Raw genomic sequence first — 26,644 nt, 5'->3', positions numbered from 1 at the left:
TTATGACAATTTAGAGGTCCTTTATTTTGAAATGCCACACCACAACCGCCTTTCACTTCTTTAATCAAACCATCGTTATTTGACTTCACTACTTGTCGGTGAATGCGACGGTGATAAGTCCTTCCAAGAGAAAAAACGATGTACCGTAATGACGCTAATGTTTGCGCAAAGGGGAATTGGCTGTGGCCCACATGACTCGTTTTACTACGAACCTGGCAACCCTGGTAAACGCGATTGCGTGAGCTCGTGCCATGTTCGACTGATCTCTTCCGGGTCGAAAAAATTAGCAGTAGCCCCTCGATGAATGTGAGGTTAAATCTCTCGGGCCCTTTTATCCCTCTCGAGTCTGAAACCCTGAATGTGTTGAACATCTCGAATATAGGAGATTCCGATCTACCGTTCTGTAACCAGAGGATCCAGGTGAGAGATCATGTGAACCGAGGATAAAACAGCTGGTATCCGGGGAGGCTAAGAGAGCAGCTAGCCTAGCATGTGGGTAAGAGAGCAGCTAGCCTAGCATGTGATCAGAGAGCAGCTAGCCTAGCATGTGGGTAAGAGAGCAGCTAGCCTAGCATGTGAGCAGCTAGCCTAGCATGTGATCAGAGAGCAGCTAGCCTAGCATGTGATCAGAGAGCAGCTAGCCTAGCATGTGATCAGAGAGCAGCTAGCCTAGCATGTGATCAGAGAGCAGCTAGCCTAGCATGTGATCAGAGAGCAGCTAGCCTAGCATGTGATCAGAGAGCAGCTAGCCTAGCATGAGCCGCATGTGTGTGTGAACCAGCTAGCATGGTGTTAGCTGACCAGCCAGCCTCCCTATGAGAGGTAACGTGGCTGCTAGCTCACGGATACCAGCGTTTTCTAAAAGTGTCAAAATATTGCAGCTAACCTCGTGGCTCTGTTTTATAAACTGGGTATCTAGATTTCACTCATTTAGAAACAGCTACTTTAGCCTGTGGGAACAGTTCAGCCAGTGTCACTTTTATTCTCCTCACAATGTGAGCTGGTTCAATTGACATCAGCCAGTTAGCCAGTTAGTGGTTTGGATGCCATTTATCTAAACTAATCAAATGCACTCCTTTCCCACCCTCATCTTGTCTTTTGAGTCATTTTGACCTCTGACCCCTTGTCCCTGCCAGTGATGCCGGGGCTCAGCTGTCGGTTCTACCAGCACCGGTTCCCAGAGGTGGAGGATGTGGTGATGGTCAACGTGCGCTCCATCGCTGAGATGGGCGCCTATGTCAGCCTCCTGGAGTACAACAACATCGAGGGCATGATCCTCCTGAGCGAGCTGTCGCGTCGACGCATCCGCTCCATCAACAAGCTCATCCGCATCGGCCGCAACGAGTGTGTGGTGGTGATCCGCGTGGACAAAGAGAAGGGTGAGCTCAGCCCGGTCAGCATGTCTGAATCAGCAGATACAGGTCAGATACCCGTCACTAACGTTCTCTCTCCCTGCAGGATACATTGATTTATCAAAGAGGAGAGTTTCACCCGAGGAGGCCATCAAGTGTGAGGACAAATTCACCAAGTCTAAAACCGTAAGTCAAGTGTGCGAGTCCCCTTCTACCTTCTTGAGTCCCCTTCTACCTTCTTGAGTCCCCTTCTACCTTCTTGAGTCCTTCACCATCTGAGTAATCTAAACTATGCCCCCTCATCACTAGAGGTTCCTCATCATTAGAGGTTCCTCATCACTAGAGGTTCCTCATCACTAGAGGTTCCTCATCACTAGAGGTTCCTCGTCCTTAGAAGTTCCTCATCCTTAGAGGTTCCTCATCCTTAGAGGTTCCTCATCCTTAGAGGTTCCTCATCATTAGAGGTTCCTCATCATTAGAAGTAGAGATGAACGTGTGAGTGTGTGTGCGTGTGTGTGTGCGTGTGTGTGTGCGCGTGCGGGTGCGCGTGTGTGTGCGTGTGTGTGTGTGTGTGCGTGCGTGCGTGCGTGTGTGTGTGTGCGCGTGTGTGTGCGTGCGTGTGTGTGCGTGTGTGTGTGCATGCGTGTGTGTGTGTGTTCTGGGGCAGGTCTACAGCATCCTGAGGCACGTGGCCGAGGTTCTTGAGTACAGTAAAGACGAGCAGCTGGAGAGTCTGTTCCAGCGCACCGCCTGGGTCTTCGATGAGAAGTACAAGCGGCCCGGTTACGGCGCCTACGATGTCTTCAAACAGGCCGTCTCGTGAGTTCTCCTGTCCTCTACACGGCTAGGGATCATGTGACTGGAGTCTTCGGGCAAGAAGGAGTGAGAGATGCTTGTTTGTCCCACATCAGCCACCGTTGTATTTCTCCCCCAGAGACCCTTCCATCCTGGATGGGTTGGACCTAAATGAGGAGGAGAGGAACGTGCTCATCGACAACATCAACAGGCGACTCACGCCACAAGCTGTCAAAATACGAGCCGGTAAGAGACCACAAAACAGTCCACGAAACAGTCCCCAAAACAGTCCACGAAACAGTCCACAAAACAGTCCACGAAACAGTCACCAAAACAGTCCACGAAACAGTCCACAAAACAGTCCCCGAAACAGTCCAGCTTTACTGAAGCAGGTCGTGTGTGAGGTGAAACTAATGTTAATCTGTCACTATCCCTTTAACAACCTATCCATCATCCATCTTTTCTTGTAGACATTGAGGTGGCGTGCTACGGGTACGAGGGCATCGATGCCGTGAAGGAGGCTCTGCGGGCGGGACTGGGCTGCTCTACCGAGGTCATGCCCATCAAGGTAGGTTGACCGAGCTGCTGGACCTGTTCGCCTTCTTTACAACCTTCCTTCCTCAGTTCATTTCTGGCTGGGTTGGGTGAAAACACATCTACAAAAGACCTGTGTTTATTTCTTATCTCTTTGGCAAGAGAACACTGCGTGCAAAACACAATCAAATAGAAATGCAAAATACATAAAATAGAAATGTACACAAAATGTACAAAATACAAAAAAGTAGTCTTTTGTATTGCCCTCATGGCACTAGTGTGTCCATCTTATTCAGACCTGTAGCAGAGTTGATGTTCTCCAAAGAACAGTTCAGTACTGGCCGTTAGGGTTCTAGAACAGTTCAATACTGGCCGTTAGGGTTCTAGAACAGTTCAATACTGGCCGTTAGGGTTCTAGAACAGTTCAGTACTGGCCGTTAGGGTTCTAGAACAGTTCAATACTGGCCGTTAGGGTTCTAGAACAGTTCAGTACTGGCCGTTAGGGTTCTAGAACAGTTCAATACTGGCCGTTAGGGTTCTAGAACAGTTCAGTACTGGCCGTTAGGGTTCTAGAACAGTTCAATACTGGCCGTTAGGGTTCTAGAACAGTTCAATACTGGCCGTTAGGGTTCTAGAACAGTTCAATACTGGCCGTTAGGGTTCTATTGTGACCACTGAGGTTCTTCTTCCTAGATTAACCTGATTGCGCCTCCGCGGTACGTGATGACCACCACCACCCTGGAGCGCACCGAGGGCCTGTCCGTCCTCAACCAGGCCATGGCCGCCATCAAGGAGAGGATCGAGGAGAAGAGAGGCGTCTTCAACATCCAGATGGAGGTGAGGATACTGAAGAGGGGGGGGAGGAGGGAGAGGGAGAGAGAGAGAGAGAGGGAGAGAGAGAGAGAGGGAGGGAGGGAGAGAGAGGGAGGTGTATTCTTAGTGATCAGCAGAATTATGTGGACAGTGGCAGACAACTGGGTGGGGGTCAGTCAGTCAGAGAGATGGGCTCTTGGTCATAATGAGGTCAGTCTGTCAGAGAGATGGGCTCATGATCATAATGAGGTCCTGGTCAGTCTGTCAGAGAGATGGGCTCATGGTCATAATGAGGTCCTGGTCAGAGAGATGGGATCATGGTCATAATGAGGTCCTGGGTGTTGGTTCTCTCCTCTCAGCCCAAAGTGGTGACGGACACCGATGAGACGGAGCTGGCCCGTCAGCTGGAGAGGCTAGAGAGAGAGAACGCCGAGGTGGACGGAGACGACGACGCGGAAGAGATGGAGGCCAAGACGGAGGACTAGACCGCCCCCCGGAGAGGCTGCTCCGCCCCCCGGAGAGGCTGCTCCAACCACGACAGAGGAACCAACGGACACACCTGGCCACGGTCACCCAGTCCAGATGTTCACTTTCATACTACAACATTAAATGAAGTATTCATTGAAAAATGTCCCCATCTGTTAATTTAGAAGAGAGCAAACACACATGAGTTTTAGAATTTGAATGAGGATGCCAATGATGTCCAGGTAGCTACGTTTTAAGAACGCCCAATTTGGATAAACTTTAATTGCGTAACACCTTCGCAGCTCAAAGTGTTGAATAACAAAGAAATAACATGCAGACTACAGCGTGTCACATAATGATACCCGTATGCAAAAACCCGTGGCCTTGACTTCCTTTGCTAGAGCCCCAGTGTCTTCAGTATCCATGGCGTTTCCCCATCTCTACTCAGCAGGTGAAACAGGAGCTTGGGTTAGGGTTGGCTCTTGGCTGAGTGCTGGATGTTATTGGGTGATTTCTTTTGTGGTCCTCCAATGTGGGAGTTTTTACTGGCCTAGAGGATTTTGCTCAATTAGCTCATATGACCTGAATAAAGTTGTGGAAGTTTTGATCTCAACGTGTCGGTCAGTGAATATGTAGCAGAGCACAAGTCTGAGCACCATGTTTACCAGCAGTACTCTGATTCCTGCAGTCATAGTTGATCACCAGCTGTCGATACATAGATGGGGATCATCCCTTGTTTTGTGACTCATTTCACACAATACATCCAAATGAGTGAACCTGTAGTCCCCCACTGCCATGGCCCTGATCCGCCCTCTATCCAGAAAGGGAATAAAACTACACAGACCAGTACTATAAAAAATCACTTTTATTCAAAACAAATTTTCACCAGTACAAAAAAATGCAGACATTTTCACTGAAGCACAATCAGTATCTGTTCATGTTGATGAATCCCATTACAGTGGTGTGAGGGTGACCGCTGGGGCGCCAGACAGAGCCACTGGGCCGGGTCAATCCCATGACAGTGGTGTGTGAGGGTGACCGCTGGGGCGCCAGACAGAGCCACTGGGCCGGGTCAATCCCAGTACAGTGGTGTGTGAGGGTGACCGCTGGGGCGCCAGACAGAGCCACTGGGCCGGGTCAATCCCAGTACAGTGGTGTGTGAGGGTGACCGCTGGGGCGCCAGACAGAGCCACTGGGCCGGGTCAATCCCAGTACAGTGGTGTGTGAGGCTGACCGCTGGGGCGCCAGACAGAGCCACTGGGCCGGGTCAATCCCATTACAGTGGTGTGTGAGGGTGACCGCTGCAGCGCCAGACAGAGCCACTGGGCCGGGTCAATCCCATTACAGTGGTGTGTGAGGGTGACCGCTGGGGCGCCAGACAGAGCCACTGGGCCGGGTCAATCCCAGTACAGTGGTGTGTGAGGGTGACAGCTGCAGCGCCAGACAGAGCCACTGTGCCGGATTACGCTCAGTAGGCAAACAAGCAGAATGGAGGTGAATGAATTTGATTGATATAACCTGAAAGTGTCTGAGGAAAAAAAGGTCCAGTTTTGGTTGCAGAATGTTAGTTGAACCTACTGGACATGACGGATCTCAATATCAGCTGTGGCACAATGAAACAAAAATTCAAGACTTGCTCTTCACAAACAAAAGAATATTGGTGTAAAACAACCACCTAACAGATGAGCTAACAGAGGAGCTAGCAGAGGAGCTAACAGAGGAGCTAACAGAGGAGCTAGCAGAGGAGCTAACAGAGGAGCTAACAGAGGAGCTAGCAGAGGAGCTAACAGAGGAGCTAGCAGAGGAGCTAACAGAGGAGCTAACAGAGCAGTAATGAGCAGAGCAGAGCAGAGCAGTAATGAGCAGATTCTTTGATTAGGGCTGCATGAGTAGAAAAGTCTACAAGTACTCTAATAAGAAAAGTTGGTTCTTGGTTCAGTGCTTTATCTGTTCATTTCGCCAGTCCAATTTTCTTAGCTTCAGTCTCATATATGAGTAACCTCCACATCTTCACGATGAAGACCTCTGCTTCTTCATCCAGAACCTAGGGGTCAAGACATGCTCATAGGATCACAGTCCATCCCACTTGGATCGAGAATTGATTATGTTGGATATATTGGTAGAGAATGTGAGTGCAGTGATTGGATGAGCTGTTCTGAGCTGAGAGGAGGGAATCTGGTGAACTCACCATGGCAACGTCATCCAGGATTCCCTGTGGGGTCCCATGAGCCATTACCTGAGAGAGAGAGAGAACATGAGGGAGGGAGAGAGAGAGAGAGAGAGAGAGAGAGAGAGAGAGAGGGAGAGAGAGAGAGAGAGAGAGAGAGAGAGAGAGAGAGTGTGAGTGAGTGAGTGAGTGAGTGTGAGTGAGTGAGTGAGTGAGTGAGTGAGTGAGTCTGAGGCTGGTCTGGTCTGGTAAACGTTGCTTTCTCTGAGGCTAGGGTTAGGGTCAGGGTTAGGGTCAGGGCTAGGGTTAGGGTCAGGGTTAGGGTCAGGGCTAGGGTCAGGGCTAGGGTTAGGGTCAGGGTTAGGGTCAGGGCTAGGGTCAGGGCTAGGGTCAGGGCTAGGGTCAGGGCTAGGGCTAGGGTCAGGGCTAGGGTCAGGGCTAGGGTCAGGGCTAGGGTCAGGGCTAGGGCTAGGGTCAGGGCTAGGGTCAGGGCTAGGGTCAGGGCTAGGGTCAGGGCTAGGGCTAGGGTCAGGGCTAGGGCTAGGGTCAGGGCTAGGGTCAGGGCTAGGGTCAGGGCTAGGGCTAGGGCTAGGGTCAGGGCTAGGGCTAGGGTCAGGGCTAGGGTCAGGGCTAGGGTCAGGGCTAGGGCTAGGGTCAGGGCTAGGGCTAGGGTCAGGGCTAGGGCTAGGGTCAGGGCTAGGGTCAGGGCTAGGGTCAGGGCTAGGGTCAGGGCTAGGGTCAGGGCTAGGGTCAGGGCTAGGGTCAGGGCTAGGGCTAGGGTTAGGGTCAGGGTCAGGGCTAGGGTCAGGGCTAGGGTCAGGGCTAGGGTCAGGGTCAGGGCTAGGGTTAGGGTCAGGGCTAGGGTCAGGGCTAGGGTCAGGGCTAGGGTCAGGGCTAGGGTCAGGGCTAGGGTCAGGGCTAGGGTCAGGGCTAGGGCTAGGGTCTTGTAAACGTACCTTTGAACACACGAAGTCCACCAGCGTGGCCTCCTCCTCCCCGATGTACTCGATGATCTTCTTATTGATCCAGGGACGAATGCGTCTCTCCATCAGACTCTGGGAGAGACAGGACATCATTAATAACCCTGTCACTTCAGACAGGACATCCAGGACATCATTAATAACCCTGTCACTTCAGACGGGACATCCAGGACATCCAGGACACTATTAACCCTGTCAGTTCAGTGACAACATTATGAATATTCATTGGTTTTCCCTATGTTACTAGAAAGTGCAGTTTCTCAGCTTTCAGGAAGTGTTGGAATGTTTTTTTTTGACATTTTAAACATGTTGCCGGTGAGGCGGTCGTATTAACCCGTCAGAGATGCATCAGTACCGGCCTTCATCGGGCTCGCCCACAGCTAACCCTAACCCCTAACCCTAACCCCCCCCCTCACCGTGTCCACCATGGACCAGTCCAGCGTGTAAACCCCCCCCTCACCGTGTCCACCATGGACCAGTCCAGCGTGTAAACCCCCCCCCCCCCCTCACCGTGTCCACCATGGACCAGTCCAGCGTGTAAACCCCCCCCTCACCGTGTCCACCATGGTCCAGTCCAGCGTGTAGGAGAACAGCTCTGGCTTGCCCGTGGGGATCTTCTCGATCAGGCTCTTGATGTGCTTGCGCTTCTCCTCCGTGTTGGCGCCCTTGATGTTGGCGAGGCCGGCGCCGTCCACGCCCAGGCTCTTGTCCTCGTCGTAGTCCAGGGGGACCAGCTTCCTCCGGCGCGGCAGCTCGTCCGCCTCCTCCTCGCCAAACTTGTTGAACACGCTGTCCACCGTCAGCTTCTTCCTCTTGGCGGCGTGGGGCTGACCGGGGCTCCCTGACGAGCCTGGGGGGCATTCACAAAAATGAATGAATGAAGGATTGAATGAATGAATGAACTATTCATTCCTTCATTTATTCATTAATTCGTTAAATAAAAGATTGATTTGGGGATTCATGAATGGATGCTGAATCATTTGATTCAGAATGGATCTTGTAAAGTGAGCCCAGTGCTGTGGACCAGGGCAGATCTCTCAGACAGGGGCAGAGGTCAGAGGTGAAGCCGTGGAGGAGGTTACTATAGGAGGGAACTGAGATGAGGGGGGCAAGTTTGAGGGTCTTTTGTAGCTCGTTCCAATCGATGGAGGCAGCAGGTTGGAAAGAGAGGGAACCGAAGGACGGAGGGAGAATGTGAGAACCCAGAGAACCCAGGCGTTCTAGTCTAGTCAGCGATTTTCTAGAGAGCAGAGTTAGAGATGACCTCTCACCCAGTTTCATGCTCAGGCCGATCTTGGGCCGGGCCTCCTCCGGGGGCGGGGCCTCAGGGGGCGAGTTCTCGTGGGGGATGATGATGCCGCACGGCGACTCGTCCCCGGGCGTGTCGGGTGAGGCGTCCTCGCTGGCCGAGGACACGGAGGGCGCGGCCGTGACGGGCCTCAGCGTGGGCTTCAGCCGGGGGTTGGACTCGGGGTGGCCGTCCTCCTCGAACTCCTCCTCCTCCTCCTCGCCCTCCTCCACCTCCTCGTCGGAGCGGGGGTGGTGGCGCCCCCGGGGCTCGGCGCGCTCCCGCTCACGCTCCCCTCTCCTCTCCCGCTCCCTCTCCCTCTCCTCCCTGGGGGGCTTCCGTCTCTCCCTCTCCTCCTCGGGGTCGGGCTCCGGCTTCACCGGGGGCCGGCTCAGACGCTCCGCCTCCTCCTCCATCTGGACCAATCAGACGGGCCCAAACATTCAGAACATGAAGTTGGCAGCAGATACAAGCAGGACTGATGGACACGGGTTTACAGCATTAGATTAGTACAGACAGAGGAAGCACAGGAGCACATGACCTTCACACACACGCATGCACGCACGCACACACACACACACACACACACACACACGCACGCACGCTCACCCTGAGCAGCTCGGCGTCGGGGTCGGGGTGTCCCTCGGCCAGCAGCCTCTGTCTGATGTCCTCCAGCTCCTCCTTCTCCCTCTTCCTGTCTCGCTCGTCCATCTCCCTCTCCTTCTCCCGGTCGCGCAGGCGCTTCTGCAGCGCGCTGCCCCTAGAGGCCCCACAGGGAACAGCATGCTTCACTAACAACCACTCAGGGGGTTTTCACATAGTGCGCATCATTGCACCAAATGCGAAAATAAAAGTGAAATTACGCTTGGTTTCACATGCTATTTTCACGGCGGTCCAGAAGTCATCCTAACTAGTGGAGTGTGTTGTAAACATGTAAACGGACGGGCGCTTTCACACAACAACTGGAGCACAAGAATTTGGTTAACCGCTCTGAAACCACCCCTTCAGGAGGTCTCAGAGGCTGGTCTAGTGCACCTGTGTGATTGTTGTGTTCACTCAGGCCCAAAACAAGCGCACTCGGGCCCAAAGCTGGTTTGGTGCTCACTCAACTGTGTATGTGAGAAAGACCCCTCAGTGGGGTGTTCAGAGAGGGGTCCCTCATCATGTCCTCTAGTGGTCTCTCACTCTGGACCGGTCAGAGCCAGGACTCACCTGGACCGGTCAGAGCCAGGACTCACCTGGACCGGTCAGAGTCTCACCTGTAGTATTTGAGGTGGGGACTCACCTGTAGTATTTGAGGTGGGGACTCACCTGTAGTATTTGAGGTGGGGACTCACCTGTAGTATTTGAGGTGGGGACTCACCTGTAGTATTTGAGGTGGGGACTCACCTGTAGTATTTGAGGTGGGGACTCACCTGTAGTATTTGAGGTGGGGACTCACCTGTAGTATTTGAGGTCGGGACTCACCTGTAGTATTTGAGGTGGGGACTCACCTGTAGTATTTGAGGTCGGGACTCACCTGGACCGGTCAGAGTCTCACCTGTAGTATTTGAGGTCGGGACTCACCTGTAGTATTTGAGGTGGGGACTCACCTGTAGTATTTGAGGTCGGGACTCACCTGTAGTATTTGAGGTGGGGACTCACCTGTAGTATTTGAGGTCGGGACTCACCTGTAGTATTTGAGGTGGGGACTCACCTGTAGTATTTGAGGTCGGGACTCACCTGTAGTATTTGAGGCCGGGACTCACCTGGACCGGTCAGAGTCTCACCTGTAGTATTTGAGGTCGGGACTCACCTGTAGTATTTGAGGTGGGGACTCACCTGTAGTATTTGAGGTCGGGACTCACCTGTAGTATTTGAGGCCGGGACTCACCTGGACCGGTCAGAGTCTCACCTGTAGTATTTGAGGCTGGGACTCACCTGTAGTATTTGAGGTCAGAGTCTCACCTGTAGTATTTGAGGTCGGGACTCACCTGTAGTATTTGAGGTCGTCTCTGTCGTCGTCATAGTCCTCCAAGAACTCCTTCAAACGCTTTCCTTCTTTAGCCTGGTGGGAACATTCACACACAAACACATCAGACATGCTTAAGAGAGGAGAGGAGAGGAGAGGAGAGGAGAGGAGAGGAGAGGAGAGGAGAGGAGAGGAGAGGAGAGGAGAGGAGAGGAGAGGAGAGGAGAGGAGAGGAGAGGAGAGGAGAGGAGAGGAGAGGAGAGGAGAGGAGAGGAGAGGAGAGAGGGGAGGGGGAGGAGAGGAGAGGAGAGAGGGGAGGGGGAGGAGAGGGGTGAGGGGGTGGAGAGGTGAGGAGAGAGGGGAGGGGTGGAGAGGTGAGGGGGAGGAGAGGGAGGGGGAGGAGAGGAGAGAGGGGAGGGGAGGTGTGGGAGGAGGAGGGGATTTCCTGGTGCTCCTCGTACCATCTCTCTCCTGCGCTCCTCCTCTCTCTCCGTCTCCTTGGCGTAGTCTCTGGCCTTCTTCCTCTCACGGATCTCCCAGTTCTTCAGACGCTTTAGAACCAGAGAGACCAGTCAGAACCTGAACACGCTACAGAACCTGAACACGCTACAGAACCTGAACACGCTACAGAACCTGAACACGCTACAGAACCTGAACACGCTACAGCTAAAACCACCAACCCACCCTCTGAACACGCTACAGCTAAAACCACCAACCCAACCTCTGAACACGCTACAGCTAAAACCAACCCAACCTCTGAACACGCTACAGCTAAAACCACCAACCCCTCTGAACACGCTACAGCTAAAACCACCAACCCAACCTCTGAACACGCTACAGCTAAAACCACTAACCCAACCTCTGAACACGCTACGGCTAAAACCACCAACCCAACCTCTGAACACGCTACGGCTAAAACCACCAACCCAACCTCTGAACACGCTACGGCTAAAACCACCAACCCAACCTCTGAACACGCTACAGCTAAAACCAACCCAACCTCTGAACACGCTACAGCTAAAACCAACCCAACCTCTGAACACGCTACAGCTAAAACCAACCCAACCTCTGAACACGCTACAGCTAAAACCACCAACCCAACCTCTGAACACACTACAGCTAAAACCAACCCAACCTCTGAACACGCTACAGCTAAAACCACCAACCCAACCTCTGAACACGCTACAGCTAAAACAACCAACCAACCTCTGAACACGCTACAGCTAAAACCACCAACCCAACCTCTGAACACGCTACAGCTAAAACCACCAACCCAACCTCTGAACACGCTACAGCTAAAACCACCAACCCAACCTCTGAACACGCTACAGCTAAAACCACCAACCCAACCTCTGAACACGCTACAGCTAAAACCACCAACCCCTCTGAACACGCTACAGCTAAAACCACCAACCCAACCTCTGAACACGCTACAGCTAAAACCACCAACCCAACCTCTGAACACGCTACAGCTAAAACCACCAACCCAACCTCTGAACACGCTACGGCTAAAACCACCAACCAACCTCTGAACACGCTACGGCTAAAACCACCAACCCCTCTGAACACGCTACAGCTAAAACCACCAACCCAACCTCTGAACACGCTACAGCTAAAACCACCAACCCCTCTGAACACGCTACAGCTAAAACCACCAACCCCTCTGAACACGCTACAGCTGAAACCACCAACCCAACCTCTGAACACGCTACAGCTAAAACTACCAACCCAACCTCTGAACACGCTACAGCTAAAACCACCAACCCCTCTGAACACGCTACAGCTAAAACCACCAACCCAACCTCTGAACACGCTACAGCTAAAACCACCAACCCCTCTGAACACGCTACAGCTAAAACCACCAACCCCTCTGAACACGCTACAGCTAAAACCAACCCAACCTCTGAACACGCTACAGCTAAAACCAACCCAACCTCTGAACACGCTACAGCTAAAACCAACCCAACCTCTGAACAGGCTACAGCTAAGAGGACACAGTATGAAGCTGTTTCTCTCTGATGATGCGTTGGAGGAGCAGAGTCCTGTACCTCCTGGTACGCTGCCTCCTTGTCTCTCAGCTTCCTCTCCACCCTCCTGCGCTCGTACATCTCCTCCTCATCCTCCTCCCGGTCTCTCTTCTTCTCCTTGTCTCTGTCGCGGCTCATCTCCCTGGGAGGTCACCAGCTCAGTTACCATAAACCCGTCCATCCATCCCTCCATCCCTCTCTCCCTCCCTCCCTCCACCCATCCCTCCATCCCTCTCTCCCTCCCTCCCTCCACCCATCCCTCCATCCCTCTCTCTCTCTCTCCCTCCCTCTCCCTCCCTCCATCCCTCTCTCCACCCTCCATCCCTCTCTCCCTCCATCCCTCTCTCCATCCCTCCATCCCTCTCTCCCTCCCTCCATCCCTCTCTCCACCCTCCATCCCTCCATCCCTCTCTCCATCCCTCCATCCCTCTCTCCCTCCCTCCATCCCTCTCTCCACCCTCCATCCCTCTCTCCCTCCATCCCTCCCTCTCTCCACCCTCCATCCCTCTCTCCATCCCTCCATCCCTCTCTCCCTCCCTCCATCCCTCTCTCCACCCTCCATCCCTCTCTCCCTCCATCCCTCTCTCCCTCCCTCCCTCTCTCCACCCTCCATCCCTCTCTCCCTCCCTCCATCCCTCTCTCCACCCTCCATCCCTCCCTCCCTCCATCCCTCCCTCTCTCCACCCTCCATCCCTCCCTCCCTCCCTCCACCCTCCATCCATCCCCCCCTCCACCCTCCATCCCTCTCTCCATCCCTCCGGCTCATCTCCCTGGGAGGTCACCAGCTCAGTTACCATAAGCCCGTCCATCCATCCCTCCATCCCCCCCTCCCTCCCTCTCCCTCCCTCCATCCCCCCCTCCACCCTCCATCCATCCCTCTCTCCCTCCCTCCATCCCTCTCTCCATCCCTCTCTCCCTCTTTCCCTCCCTCTCTCCCTCCCTCCCTCCCTCCCTCCCTCCCTCTCTCCCTCCCTCTCTCCCTCCCTCCCTCCCTCCCTCCCTCTCTCCCTCCCTCCCTCCATCCCTCCATCTCTCCCTCCCTCCCTCCATCCCTCCCTCCCTCTGTATTTATCAGCAGGGGTTCCTGAGTCCTCCTCACCTGGAGCGGCTGCGGTCGGCGCTCCTCTCTTGGCTCCTCTCCCTCTCTCTCTCCCACTCTCTCTCTCTCACCCTCTCCTTGGTCCGGCGGTCACGGTCTCGCTCTCTCTCTCGCTCCGGGTCTCTCTCGCGGTCTCTCTCCCTCTCCTTCTCGCGCTCCTTCTCGCGCTCCTTCTCCCTCTCGCGGTCCCGGCGCTCCCGCTCGCGCTCCCTCTCCTTCTCCCTCTCCCGTCTCTCCCGCTCAAACTCCTGCCGCTCCTTCTCCTTCTTGTCCTTCTCCTCCTCTAGTTTCTGTGGAGAGAGCAGGAGGTGTTCAGGGGTCTCTGGGACACAGAGCTCGGGGGAAGTGATCTCCAGGCTCCTGGGAGTGAAACTAGCAGTTCCAGTTCTGTCATCCTCTAGAAAGAGAAGTGATCAGGAAGTTCAAATGTTCTAAAACCCAGCAAGATCAAATAGTGGGCAGATCAGTTATGGATCTATGACTGTGAGGTGGAGTGTGTTTCAGTTCTTGAGTGTGATCTAGTTGACTGGGAGGGCCGATACGGACGCACTGGAAACCACTTGGTCAAGGTCACGGACGTCTGCTGGACATCTCAAACAATGTCAGGCATTCAAACCGGGAAGAGGACGCTGCAGAAGACGAGTCTTTCTGTCCACAAACGTCTCCTCTCATTACAAGAGAAACAGAAAAAGGCGTGGATCCTGGAGCTAGTTGGTTGGTTGTGACTTACAGGTGTTGGAACTACGGTTTCAGGCCCTCGCAACCCCTTATAGGCCTACAGGTAAGAGGCCGGGAGGAAGAGCAGGTCAGACCATCGACAGGGAAACGTTTCTTACTCAAGCACAAGTCAAACAGGGCGTCAAAACACAACCTTCACTACTACAACCTGGCTAAAACAGAGAAGGCATCACATTCAAGTTTGTTTTTACATTTCTGTACAGATAAATGATAGAGGTAGAAGCTGTCTTACCCCTGCAGCGGGCTTCAGAGGGTCCCCATGTCTCTCTGTCAAACATACAACGAGTCTCCCTCCCGACACTACACACATGGCTCTTCATGCAAACTTTATAGTTTTTATCACAAAAGTAATTTAGCGCAATGAAGTGAGGCTCATTTCTGTGTTCACGCTTTGCGAGTGCAGCCTCAGAAAGCCCAAGGTCTTTACTACCACAATGGCTTACAGCCGTTCTAGTGGACTTACCAAAGACACGGAGGAGCCATGGGTCTAGTGGGACTGTAGACAAGTAGCCAGAAAGGTAGAGATGGAAGGACAGCAGGGGACAGTAGGACGGACATGGAGGAGGAGGGGGAGGGAGCCTGAAAGCTACTGTGCTCCTGGTGCGTTTGACTTACAGTAATGTCTTCTTCATTAGTTACCTAAACCTACCTTTGTGGTTTCCCATTGAAGATAGCATAGCAAAGACTAGCTTGATGTAAAAGGAACAGGTCTCTCTCTCTATTCCAATATTACGGTACATGAAGAAGACTTGACTTTTCTGCCAATAGGACATGACACATGAGGGGTGAGGAATGAGGAAAGGACAGCATCACGAGAGGAAGAGAGAGGTGTGGAGATGAACAGAGAGAGGGAGAGGAAGAGAGAGGTGTGGAGATGAACAGAGAGAGGGAGAGGAAGAGAGAGGTCTGGAGATGAACAGAGAAAGGGAGAGAGATGAACAGAGAGAGGGAGAGGAAGAGAGAGAGGGAGAGGAAGAGAGAGAGGGAGAGGAAGAGAGAGGGAGAGAGATGAACAGAGAGAGGTGTGGAGATGAACGGAGAGACGGCGAGGAAGACGGAGGTGTGGAGATGAAGGGAGAGAGGGAGAGAGATGGACAGAGAGAGGAAGAGGAAGACAGAGGTGTGGAGATGAACGGAGAGAGGGAGAGAGATGGACAGAGAGAGGAAGAGGAAGACGGAGGTGTGGAGATGAAGGGAGAGAGGGAGAGAGATGGACAGAGAGAGGAAGAGGAAGACAGAGTTGTGGAGATGAAGGGAGAGAGGGAGAGAGATGGACAGAGAGGAAGAGGAAGACGGAGGTGTGGAGATGAAGGGAGAGAGGGAGAGAGATGGACAGAGAGAGGAAGACAGAGGTGTGGAGATGAAGGGAGAGAGGGAGAGAGATGGACAGAGAGAGGAAGAGGAAGAGAGGTGTGGAGATGAAGGGAGAGAGGGAGAGAGATGAAGAGGAAGACGGAGGTGTGGAGATGAAGGGAGAGAGATGAAGAGGAAGACAGAGGTGTGGAGATGAAGGGAGAGACGGGAGGAAGACAGGACAGCGTGATGAGGAGAGCAGGAGAGCAGTAAGGAGGAACACACAGGGAGGACTCACCGGACCAGTGTTCAGGGCGCGGGGGGCTGCTGTGGAGAGGCACACCCCCCTGACACAACACACTAGACGCTACAGCCCAAATCTCTCTCTGCAGCAGTGGTTAGACAGTCTGAGTGCTCTCACACACACACACACACACACACACACACACACACACACTAAGAATCCACATGATTTACAGAGGAGGGCTCACACAGGTTCACCAGGCTCTCTGGAGTCGGCCTCAACATCATGTGTACACCTTGTTGAAGCGGTGTGCAGGTTCTAGGGTTCAGGTTGTTAGGAGAGGATAGAGTTTGTTTTTAGACGACCCCCGGAGCCTGTGCTCCCTCCAGACCCCCGGAGCCTGTGCTCCCTCCTGACCCTCCAGACCCCCGGAGCCTGTGCTCCCTCCTGACCCTCCAGACCCCCGGAGCCTGTGCTCCATCCTGAACCTCCAGACCCCCGGAGCCTGTGCTCCCTCCTGACCCTCCAGACCCCCGGAGCCTGTGCCGTTGCCCCTGTGCGAGTCCTCTGAGGGGGGTGGCCAGGTTAGGTACGTAGTAAAGGAAAGCTCATACTTACATCCTATCCTCGCAACTTTTTCCACATCCTATCCTCGCAACTTTTTCCAAAGTTCTGAGATTCATCTTGCTTTAGTCACCATATGATCTCTATCATAATGGTGGGGTTTAATGAATAGATTAGCTGTGAGGTAACTTAACATCGTCTCCATGCAATTTTGTGTGTGATGAATGGATTATGCCTCTATATGGTCACACCTAAATAGGCTCATTTATGACTTACAATGGAAATAATAAACCATTCCATCACACAAGTCAAATTAGGACTGAATAAGGTGACGCATAATTATAATTTGGACTGATCTTGGTTTTGGAATAGATCTTGAAACATCAAAATTATGTTGTATGGATCGAAATATTCCACACTGAAATTTTGTATAAGTCAAAATTGGAGAACAGTATGCATCTTGACAGTGGATCAGAATTGGCTGGTGTTCAGTGTCAACTAGCGCTAAGTGTTCAGTGTGAACTAGCTCTAAGTGTACCAACCTAAATAAGTGAACTAAATGTGTGCAGCTTCTTTCCAAAACCTGCAATGTGAGCATGGGAGATGAGTGACACACTGTACCTTGTGTGTGTCGCGGAATTTACTGATCTCTCTGGAAATCAGGTCTCTCTTGTCCTCCTCCATGTCGATTGCATTGATATCCTCCTGAAACGCAGGGACGGTATTACGGTCATTTAACAGCTCGGCCAGACGGCCCTGATCAGAAGCACCATGTGACCAGTGAACCATGTGACCAGTGAACCATGTGCCCAGTGAACCATGTGACCAGTGAAAACCGTCATGGCCGCCCAGAGCTCCTTTACCTCTCCTTTCTTCTCCTTCTTCTTTTTGCGCCGGTGGGAGTCATCGTCCTGCGACGCAGAGTTGAGCTCGCTGGCGAACTCCCGGATCAGGCCGTCGATGGCGCCCTGGACTATCTGGTCCCGCTTCTTACTGTCCTCGTCCAGAACCTCGTCCTCCTCCTCCGCCCCGTCCTCCGCCTTCTGTCCCAACAGAGCAAACACAGCTCAACACCCCTCAACATCTACAATGCTGCTCAGCTCAGCACCCCTCAACATCTACAATGCTGCTCAGCTCAACACCCCTCAACATCTACAATGCTGCTCAGCTCAACACCCCTCAACATCTACAATGCTGCTCAGCTCAACACCCCTCAACATCTACAATGCTCAGAGTTCCCGTGCTCAGCCTTCTTTTGTTAGATGTCTGGTGCTCACATAGAGGACTAAAAGTGTGAAAGGAGGGAGTCTTGGATCAAAGTGTGAAAGGAGGGAGTCTTGGATCAAAGTGTGAAAGGAGGGAGTCTTGGATCAAAGTGTGAAAGGAGGGAGTCTTGGATCACACGGATCATCTTTTAATCATAAACTTTATTTGGTGATTTCATTTTGAATCACCTTGAAAAAGACGCAAGTCGAAACGTTGGTGAAATCGCACCAAATAAAGTTAATGATTAAAAGATGATCCGTGTGCTCCAAGACTCCCTCTTTTCACCCCTCAGTTGATCCACAGTGACCTGTGAGCCTGGGAACAGAGATGTTCACTTTATTAAGGGCACATTAATGACATGCAGTATCTATCTCCCACAGCGGCCCGTCTCCAGACCACCCACCCCGTTGGTGCTCTTCTTCTTGGCCTTCCACTCGTCCAGCTGGGCCTTGGTCTTCGCGTCCACCTTCACCAGGAGCTTCTTCTCCCCGATCTGCAGCTCGTGAAGGAGTCGTAAAGCTCGCAACGTGGACTCTGGCTCCTTGTACTCACAAAACCCAAAGGCTGAAACACACAGCAGAGATAACCAGGATTGTGGCGTGAGATTCAGATGTATCTTTTTCATCACGGTAGTGGGCGCTGAGTAGACCAGTAGTTAGGGCTTCTGAACAGTCTCCAGGAGATACCTGGTTTGAGACCAGGCCAGGGACATACTAGTCTATGATGTAAACCATTTTAAACTATTTTCTCCTGGGGATCAATAAGGTATCTATCCATCTACTGCTATTGTAGCCAGTGGGAACATGCAGCCTGTTGTTATTGTAGTCAGTGAGAACATGCAGCCTGTTGTTATTGTAGTCAGTGAGAACATGCAGCCTGTTGTTATTGTAGCCAGTGGGAACATGCAGCCTGTTGTTATTGTAGCCAGTAGGAACATGCAGCCTGTTATTGTAGCCAGTGGGAACATGCAGCCTGTTGTTATTGTAGCCAGTGGGAACATGCAGCCTGTTGTTATTGTAGCCAGTGGGAACATGCAGCCTGTTGTTATTGTAGCCAGTGGGAACATGCAGCCTGTTGTTATTGTAGCCAGTGGGAACATGCAGCCTGTTGTTATTGTAGCCAGTGGGAACATGCAGCCTGTTGTTATTGTAGCCAGTGGGAACATGCAGCCTGTTGTGTTTTTACCTTGGAGTTTTCCAGAGGCTCCCTGGACTCTCTTCCAGCTTAGGACAAGGCCACATTTCTGGGAAGGGAGACATGTGTTTAATAATGGTTTGTGTGTAATGATGATGGTACAGTCTATACCACGGTCCGGTCTATACCACGGTCCGGTCTATACCACGGTCCGGTCTATACCACGGCCCGGTCTATACCACGGTCCGGTCTATACCACGGTCCGGTCTATACCACGGTCCGGTCTATACCACGGCCCGGTCTATACCACGGTCCGGTCTATACCACGGTCCGGTCTGTACCACGGCCCGGTCTATACCACGGTCCGGTCTATACCACGGCCCGGTCTATACCACGGCCCGGTCTATACCACGGCCCGGTCTATACCACGGTCCGGTCTATACCACGGCCCGGTCTATACCACGGTCCGGTCTATACCACGGTCCGGTCTATACCACGGTCCGGTCTATACCACGGTCCGGTCTATACCACGGTCCGGTCTATACCACGGTCCGGTCTATACCACGGTCCTCGTCCTCACCGCCAGCAGCTGTCGGATCAACATGTCCGAGGCCTTCTCTGATATGTTCCCCACAAACACGGTGGTCGTGGGGCCGCTGCTCTCAGCACTCTCCTTGGGCCGCAGCGGGGGCGCCTCCTTCCTGGGGACGGCAGGTTTACTGACCACAGACACGGAGGTCGGCACCAGGACCGCGGCGGAGGCAGTCATGATGCCCATGTGCACCGGGATCATTGGGCCTCCTGGAAAAGGGCACAGCGGAAACCATTCAGAAACCCATGTTCTCAACCTGAGGGCTAATGAGTGTTACCATGTACCAGCAGGGCAGCCTCACCTGAGGGATAACCGAACTGAGGTGGAGGGATTCCTGGGGGGAGTAGTGGTCGGTTCAGGTGAGGAGGGAACGACATCTTGACAGTATCACCCGCCTGGTAATGATGATGAGAGAGTCTGTAAGTGCACTGAACAGAGTAGCATGAACTAGCCTCTTTAGTACTACATCCACAAGCACCGCTATTACTGGATTATTTGAGCAGAATAGCTAGCTAGCTATATTCACCCTGGTCTATCTGCCTTATGCCTTTCTACTAACAAATAGCTCAAAGTTGATAGACTATACTGACTACTTCTGGCTCCACTCTGAAGGTTTTACTTAGTTTAGGTAGGTTAGGGTTAGTTCAGGTAGAAGGTTAGGGTTAGTTCAGGTAGAAGGTTAGGGTTGGGGTTAGTTCAGGTAGGAGGTTAGGGTTGGGGTTAGTTCAGGTAGAAGGTTAGGGTTGGGGTTAGTTCAGGTAGAAGGTTAGGATTGGGGTTAGTTCAGGTAGAAGGTTAGGGTTGGGGTTAGTTCAGGTAGAAGGTTAGGGTTAGTTCAGGTAGAAGGTTAGGGTTAGTTCAGGTAGAAGGTTAGGGTTGGGGTTAGTTCAGGTAGAAGGTTAGGGTTGGGGTTAGTTCAGGTAGAAGGTTAGGGTTGGGGTTAGTTCAGGTAGAAGGTTAGGGTTGGGGTTAGTTCAGGTAGAAGGTTAGGGTTGGGGTTAGTTCAGGTAGCAGGTTAGGGTTGGGGTTAGTTCAGGTAGAAGGTTAGGGTTGGGGTTAGTTCAGGTAGAAGGTCAGGGTTGGGGTTAGTTCAGGTAGAAGGTTAGGGTTGGGGTTAGTTCAGGTAGAAAGTTAGGGTTGGGGTTAGTTCAGGTAGAAGGTTAGGGTTGGGGTTAGTTCAGGTAGAAGGTTAGGGTTGGGGTTAGTTCAGGTAGAAAGTTAGGGTTGGGGTTAGTTCAGGTAGGAGGTTAGGGTTGGGGTTAGTTCAGGTAGAAGGTTAGGGTTGGGGTTAGTTCAGGTAGAAGGTCAGGGTTGGGGTTAGTTCAGGTAGAAGGTTAGGGTGGGGGTTAGTTTAGGTAGAAGGTTAGGGTTGGGGTTAGTTCAGGTAGAAGGTTAGGGTTAGTTCAGGTAGAAGGTTAGGGTTGGGGTTAGTTCAGGTAGAAGGTCAGGGTTGGGGTTAGTTCAGGTAGAAGGTTAGGGTGGGGGTTAGTTTAGGTAGAAGGTTAGGGTTGGGGTTAGTTCAGGTAGAAGGTTAGGGTTAGTTCAGGTAGAAGGTTAGGGTTGGGGTTAGTTCAGGTAGAAGGTTAGGGTTGGGGTTAGTTTAGGTAGCAGGTTAGGGTTGGGGTTAGTTCAGGTAGAAGGTTAGGGTTAGTTCAGGTAGAAGGTTAGGGTTGGGGTTAGTTCAGGTAGAAGGTTAGGGTTGGGGTTAGTTCATGTAGAAGGTTAGGGTTGGGGTTAGTTCAGGTAGAAGGTTAGGGTTGGGGTTAGTTCAGGTAGAAGGTTAGGGTTGGGGTTAGTTCAGGTAGAAGGTTATGGTTGGGGTTAGTTCAGGTAGAAGGTCAGGGTTGGGGTTAGTTCAGGTAGAAGGTTAGGGTTGGGTTAGTTTAGGTATAAGGTTAGGGTTGGGTTAGTTCAGGTAGCAGGTTAGGGTTGGGGTTAGTTCAGGTAGAAGGTTAGGGTTGGGGTTCGTTCAGGTAGAAGGTTAGGGTTGGGGTTAGTTCAGGTAGAAGGTTAGGGTTGGGGTTAGTTCAGGTAGAAGGTTAGGGTTGGGGTTAGTTTAGGTGGAAGGTTAGGGTTGGGGTTAGTTCAGGTAGAAGGTTAGGGTTGGGGTTAGTTCAGGTAGAAGGTTAGGGTTGGGGTTAGTTCAGGTAGAAGGTTAGGGTTAGTTCAGGTAGAAGGTTAGGGTTGGGGTTAGTTCAGGTAGAAGGTTAGGGTTGGGGTTAGTTCAGGTAGAAGGTCAGGGTTGGGGTTAGTTCAGGTAGAAGGTTAGGGTTGGGGTTAGTTCAGGTAGAAAGTTAGGGTTGGGGTTAGTTCAGGTAGAAGGTTAGGGTTGGGGTTAGTTCAGGTAGAAGGTTAGGGTTGGGGTTAGTTCAGGTAGAAAGTTAGGGTTGGGGTTAGTTCAGGTAGGAGGTTAGGGTTGGGGTTAGTTCAGGTAGAAGGTTAGGGTTGGGGTTAGTTCAGGTAGAAGGTTAGGGTTGGGGTTAGTTCAGGTAGAAGGTTAGGGTTGGGGTTAGTTCAGGTAGAAGGTCAGGGTTGGGGTTAGTTCAGGTAGAAGGTTAGGGTGGGGGTTAGTTTAGGTAGAAGGTTAGGGTTGGGGTTAGTTCAGGTAGAAGGTTAGGGTTGGGGTTAGTTCAGGTAGAAGGTCAGGGTTGGGGTTAGTTCAGGTAGAAGGTTAGGGTGGGGGTTAGTTTAGGTAGAAGGTTAGGGTTGGGGTTAGTTCAGGTGGAAGGTTAGGGTGGGGGTTAGTTTAGGTAGAAGGTTAGGGTTGGGGTTAGTTTAGGTGGAAGGTTAGGGTTGGGGTTAGTTCAGGTAGGAGGTTAGGGTTGGGGTTAGTTCAGGTAGAAGGTTAGGGTTAGTTCAGGTAGAAGGTTAGGGTTGGGGTTAGTTCAGGTAGAAGGTTAGGGTTGGGTTAGTTCAGGTATAAGGTTAGGGTTGGGGTTAGTTCAGGTAGAAGGTTAGGGTTGGGGTTAGTTTAGGTAGCAGGTTAGGGTTGGGGTTAGTTCAGGTAGAAGGTTAGGGTTAGTTCAGGTAGAAGGTTAGGGTTGGGGTTAGTTCAGGTAGAAGGTTAGGGTTGGGGTTAGTTCATGTAGAAGGTTAGGGTTGGGGTTAGTTCAGGTAGAAGGTTAGGGTTGGGGTTAGTTCAGGTAGAAGGTCAGGGTTGGGGTTAGTTCAGGTAGAAGGTTAGGGTTGGGTTAGTTTAGGTAGAAGGTTAGGGTTGGGTTAGTTCAGGTAGCAGGTTAGGGTTGGGGTTAGTTCAGGTAGAAGGTTAGGGTTGGGGTTCGTTCAGGTAGAAGGTTAGGGTTGGGGTTCGTTCAGGTAGAAGGTTAGGGTTGGGGTTAGTTCAGGTAGAAGGTTAGGGTTGGGGTTAGTTCAGGTAGAAGGTTAGGGTTGGGGTTAGTTTAGGTGGAAGGTTAGGGTTGGGGTTAGTTCAGGTAGAAGGTTAGGGTTAGTTCAGGTAGCAGGTTAGGGTTGGGGTTAGTTTAGGTGTAAGGTTAGGGTTGGGGTTAGTTTAGGTGGAAGGTTAGGGTTGGGGTTAGTTCAGGTAGAAGGTTAGGGTTGGGGTTAGTTCAGGTAGAAGGTTAGGGTTGGGGTTAGTTCAGGTAGAAGGTCAGGGTTGGGGTTAGTTCAGGTAGAAGGTTAGGGTTGGGGTTAGTTCAGGTAGAAAGTTAGGGTTGGGGTTAGTTCAGGTAGAAGGTTAGGGTTGGGGTTAGTTCAGGTAGAAGGTTAGGGTTAGTTCAGGTAGAAGGTTAGGGTTAGTTTAGGTGGAAGGTTAGGGTTGGGGTTAGTTCAGGTAGAAGGTCAGGGTTGGGGTTAGTTCAGGTAGAAGGTTAGGGTTGGGTTAGTTTAGGTAGAAGGTTAGGGTTGGGTTAGTTCAGGTAGCAGGTTAGGGTTGGGGTTAGTTCAGGTAGAAGGTTAGGGTTGGGGTTCGTTCAGGTAGAAGGTTAGGGTTGGGGTTCGTTCAGGTAGAAGGTTAGGGTTGGGGTTAGTTCAGGTAGAAGGTTAGGGTTGGGGTTAGTTCAGGTAGAAGGTTAGGGTTGGGGTTAGTTTAGGTGGAAGGTTAGGGTTGGGGTTAGTTCAGGTAGAAGGTTAGGGTTAGTTCAGGTAGCAGGTTAGGGTTGGGGTTAGTTTAGGTGTAAGGTTAGGGTTGGGGTTAGTTTAGGTGGAAGGTTAGGGTTGGGGTTAGTTCAGGTAGAAGGTTAGGGTTGGGGTTAGTTCAGGTAGAAGGTTAGGGTTGGGGTTAGTTCAGGTAGAAGGTCAGGGTTGGGGTTAGTTCAGGTAGAAGGTTAGGGTTGGGGTTAGTTCAGGTAGAAAGTTAGGGTTGGGGTTAGTTCAGGTAGAAGGTTAGGGTTGGGGTTAGTTCAGGTAGAAGGTTAGGGTTAGTTCAGGTAGAAGGTTAGGGTTAGTTTAGGTGGAAGGTTAGGGTTGGGGTTAGTTCAGGTAGAAGGTTATGGTTGGGGTTAGTTCAGGTAGAAGGTTAGGGTTGGGGTTAGTTCAGGTAGAAGGTTAGGGTTGGGGTTAGTTTAGGTGGAAGGTTAGGTTGGGGTTAGTTCAGGTAGGAGGTTAGGGTTGGGGTTAGTTTAGGTGGAAGGTTAGGGTTGGGATTAGTTCAGGTAGGAGGTTAGGGTTGGGGTTAGTTTAGGTGGAAGGTTATTGTTAGTTCAGGTAGAAGGTTATGGTTGGGGTTAGTTCAGGTAGAAGGTTAGGGTTGGGGTTAGTTCAGGTAGGAGGTTAGGGTTGGGGTTAGTTTAGGTGGAAGGTTAGGGTTGGGGTTAGTTCAGGTAGAAGGTTAGGGTTAGTTCAGGTAGCAGGTTAGGGTTGGGGTTAGTTTAGGTGTAAGGTTAGGGTTGGGGTTAGTTTAGGTGGAAGGTTAGGGTTGGGGTTAGTTCAGGTAGAAGGTTAGGGTTGGGGTTAGTTCAGGTAGAAGGTTAGGGTTGGGGTTAGTTCAGGTAGAAGGTCAGGGTTGGGGTTAGTTCAGGTAGAAGGTTAGGGTTGGGGTTAGTTCAGGTAGAAAGTTAGGGTTGGGGTTAGTTCAGGTAGAAGGTTAGGGTTGGGGTTAGTTCAGGTAGAAGGTTAGGGTTAGTTCAGGTAGAAGGTTAGGGTTAGTTCAGGTAGAAGGTTAGGGTTGGGGTTAGTTCAGGTAGAAGGTTAGGGTTAGTTCAGGTAGAAGGTTAGGGTTAGTTCAGGTAGGAGGTTATGGTTGGGGTTAGTTCAGGTAGAAGGTTAGGGTTGGGGTTAGTTCAGGTAGAAGGTTATGGTTGGGGTTAGTTCAGGTAGAAGGTTAGGGTTGGGGTTAGTTCAGGTAGAAGGTTATGGTTGGGGTTAGTTCAGGTAGAAGGTTAGGGTTGGGGTTAGTTTAGGTAGCAGGTTAGGGTTGGGGTTAGTTCAGGTAGAAGGTTAGGGTTGGGGTTAGTTCAGGTAGAAGGTTATGGTTGGGGTTAGTTCAGGTAGAAGGTTAGGGTTGGGGTTAGTTCAGGTAGAAGGTTAGGGTTGGGGTTAGTTCAGGTAGAAGGTTATAGTTGGGGTTAGTTCAGGTAGAAGGTTAGGGTTGGGGTTAGTTTAGGTAGCAGGTTAGGGTTGGGGTTAGTTTAGGTGGAAGGTTAGGGTTGGGGTTAGTTTAGGTAGCAGGTTAGGGTTGGGGTTAGTTTAGGTAGCAGGTTAGGGTTGGGGTTAGTTCAGGTAGAAGGTTAGGGTTAGTTCAGGTAGAAGGTTATGGTTGGGGTTAGTTCAGGTAGAAGGTTAGGGTTGGGGTTAGTTTAGGTAGCAGGTTAGGGTTGGGGTTAGTTCAGGTAGAAGGTTATGGTTGGGGTTAGTTCAGGTAGAAGGTTAGGGTTGGGGTTAGTTCAGGTAGAAGGTTAGGGTTGGGGTTAGTTCAGGTAGAAGGTTATGGTTGGGGTTAGTTCAGGTAGAAGGTTAGGGTTGGGGTTAGTTCAGGTAGAAGGTTAGGGTTGGGGTTAGTTCAGGTAGAAGGTTAGGGTTGGGTTAGTTCAGGTGGAAGGTTAGGGTTGGGGTTAGGGTTAATAACTTGCTCACGTTAGCTAAACTCATAGCGACTCGTCTAGATAGAGATGATAATAGGAACGTGAGGGTTAGGGTTAGTGAGCGTTGCTGCTGGTTATTGTCCAGATCACCGCTTCATGTTAGCTTAGCTGCTGGCTAGGCTAGGCTGGCTACGTGCTGTGCTAAAATACAATCACGTCGCTCTTTTTCTGAATCAGTAAGCTATGATGCTACATGCTATGATGCTAGATGCTATGTAGCATGATGCTAGCACTGCGTTAATGTGACTTGATTTCTCTTACCCTGGATCAGGTGGTAAACACGCCGAGGTGGCTGAATCCTTGGCCGGGCTCCTTAGCGTGGACGCAGCGCTACTAGCCTGCTAGCTTTCTCGAGGATATCTGGACGTTTAGCAAGCTAACATCAGCTAGTTTAGCAAGCTAACAGCAAGCTAACAGCAAGCTAACAGCAGCTAGCCGATGACCGTCAGCGTCAAGTCAAGAGGCGAGTGGTTCCGCACGAGTCAAGACGACGATTCGCATTGCACCATGGGTAATCCATGGGCCGGTAATCCGGAGCTACCCGGAGCTACCGCTTCACCGCTTCACTACCGCTTCACCGCTTCACTACCGCTTCACCGCTTCACTAGGAGCTCACAACGGATGCGCTTGAAAAAAAAAAAAAAACTAACACGAAAATGGAGGAATCAAAATGATACATAGCCTTCCATCTCCGTCGAGTTATGATACTAGATCAAAATAAAAGCGAAGGAAAACGAAATATTAATTATTAGGCTATAGCATACCATCTCCGTCGACATATGATATACGTTGAAACGATCAATAAACCGATATGAGACCACATTAAGCAGCATTACAGCATGAAACGCTGTATGCTGTGGATTGACAGGCCTGTAGATACATACCCTACCGTATATATACCCTACCGCCTATAGATACATACCCTACCGTATATATACCCTACCGCCTATAGATACATACCCTACCGTATATATACCCTACCGCCTATAGATACAAACCCTACCGTATATATACCCTACCGCCTATAGATACATACCCTACCGTATATATACCCTACCGCCTATAGATACAAACCCTACCGTATATATACCCTACCGCCTATAGATACAAACCCTACCGTATATATACCCTACCGCCTATAGATACATACCCTACCGTATATATACCCTACCGCCTATAGATACAAACCCTACCGTATATATACCCTACCGCCTATAGATACATACCCTACCGTATATATACCCTACCGCCTATAGATGCATACCCTACCGTATATATACCCTACCGCCTATAGATACATACCC

The 26,644-nt window shown here is 51.4% G+C and overlaps 2 protein-coding genes across 4 annotated transcripts; one reads left to right on the top strand and one right to left on the bottom strand.

Annotated features, from left to right (window-relative positions):
- The first annotated feature begins 283 nt into the window (after positions 1 to 283).
- On the top strand, positions 284 to 4,561 carry eif2s1b (eukaryotic translation initiation factor 2, subunit 1 alpha b). The gene is made up of 8 exons (XM_084439370.1): positions 284 to 420; positions 1,137 to 1,379; positions 1,459 to 1,538; positions 2,020 to 2,171; positions 2,287 to 2,393; positions 2,618 to 2,715; positions 3,375 to 3,518; positions 3,854 to 4,561. The coding sequence occupies exons 2-8, from the start codon at positions 1,139 to 1,141 to the stop codon at positions 3,977 to 3,979; spliced, it is 948 nt and encodes a 315-aa protein (XP_084295496.1). The 5' UTR covers positions 284 to 420; positions 1,137 to 1,138; the 3' UTR covers positions 3,980 to 4,561.
- Positions 4,562 to 4,848: 287 nt separating this feature from the next.
- rbm25b (RNA binding motif protein 25b) lies at positions 4,849 to 25,772 on the bottom strand. 3 transcript variants are annotated; one of them, XM_084439930.1, is made up of 17 exons: positions 25,602 to 25,772; positions 19,604 to 19,730; positions 19,291 to 19,511; positions 18,762 to 18,819; positions 17,980 to 18,140; positions 17,174 to 17,353; positions 16,932 to 17,015; positions 13,472 to 13,761; positions 12,394 to 12,514; positions 10,807 to 10,896; positions 10,368 to 10,441; positions 9,004 to 9,154; positions 8,378 to 8,810; positions 7,661 to 7,956; positions 7,083 to 7,181; positions 6,148 to 6,195; positions 4,849 to 6,003 (listed from the first exon to the last, which is right to left on the bottom strand). In XM_084439930.1, exons 2-17 carry the CDS (start codon positions 19,677 to 19,679, stop codon positions 5,911 to 5,913), a joined length of 2,475 nt encoding a protein of 824 aa, XP_084296056.1. In that variant the 5' UTR covers positions 19,680 to 19,730; positions 25,602 to 25,772; the 3' UTR covers positions 4,849 to 5,910. The 3 variants fall into 3 exon arrangements, with proteins under 3 accessions (XP_084296056.1, XP_084296055.1, XP_084296057.1); XM_084439929.1 differs by having other exon boundaries at positions 19,604 to 19,697; XM_084439931.1 differs by having other exon boundaries at positions 17,174 to 17,350; positions 19,604 to 19,697.
- Between the last annotated feature and the right edge of the window lie 872 nt (positions 25,773 to 26,644).

The sequence above is a fragment of the Borostomias antarcticus genome (assembly GCF_949987555.1).
Source record: "Borostomias antarcticus genome assembly, chromosome: 6".
Lineage (NCBI taxonomy): Eukaryota > Metazoa > Chordata > Actinopteri > Stomiiformes > Stomiidae > Borostomias > Borostomias antarcticus.
This window is presented reverse-complemented; position numbering and strand designations above follow the sequence as displayed.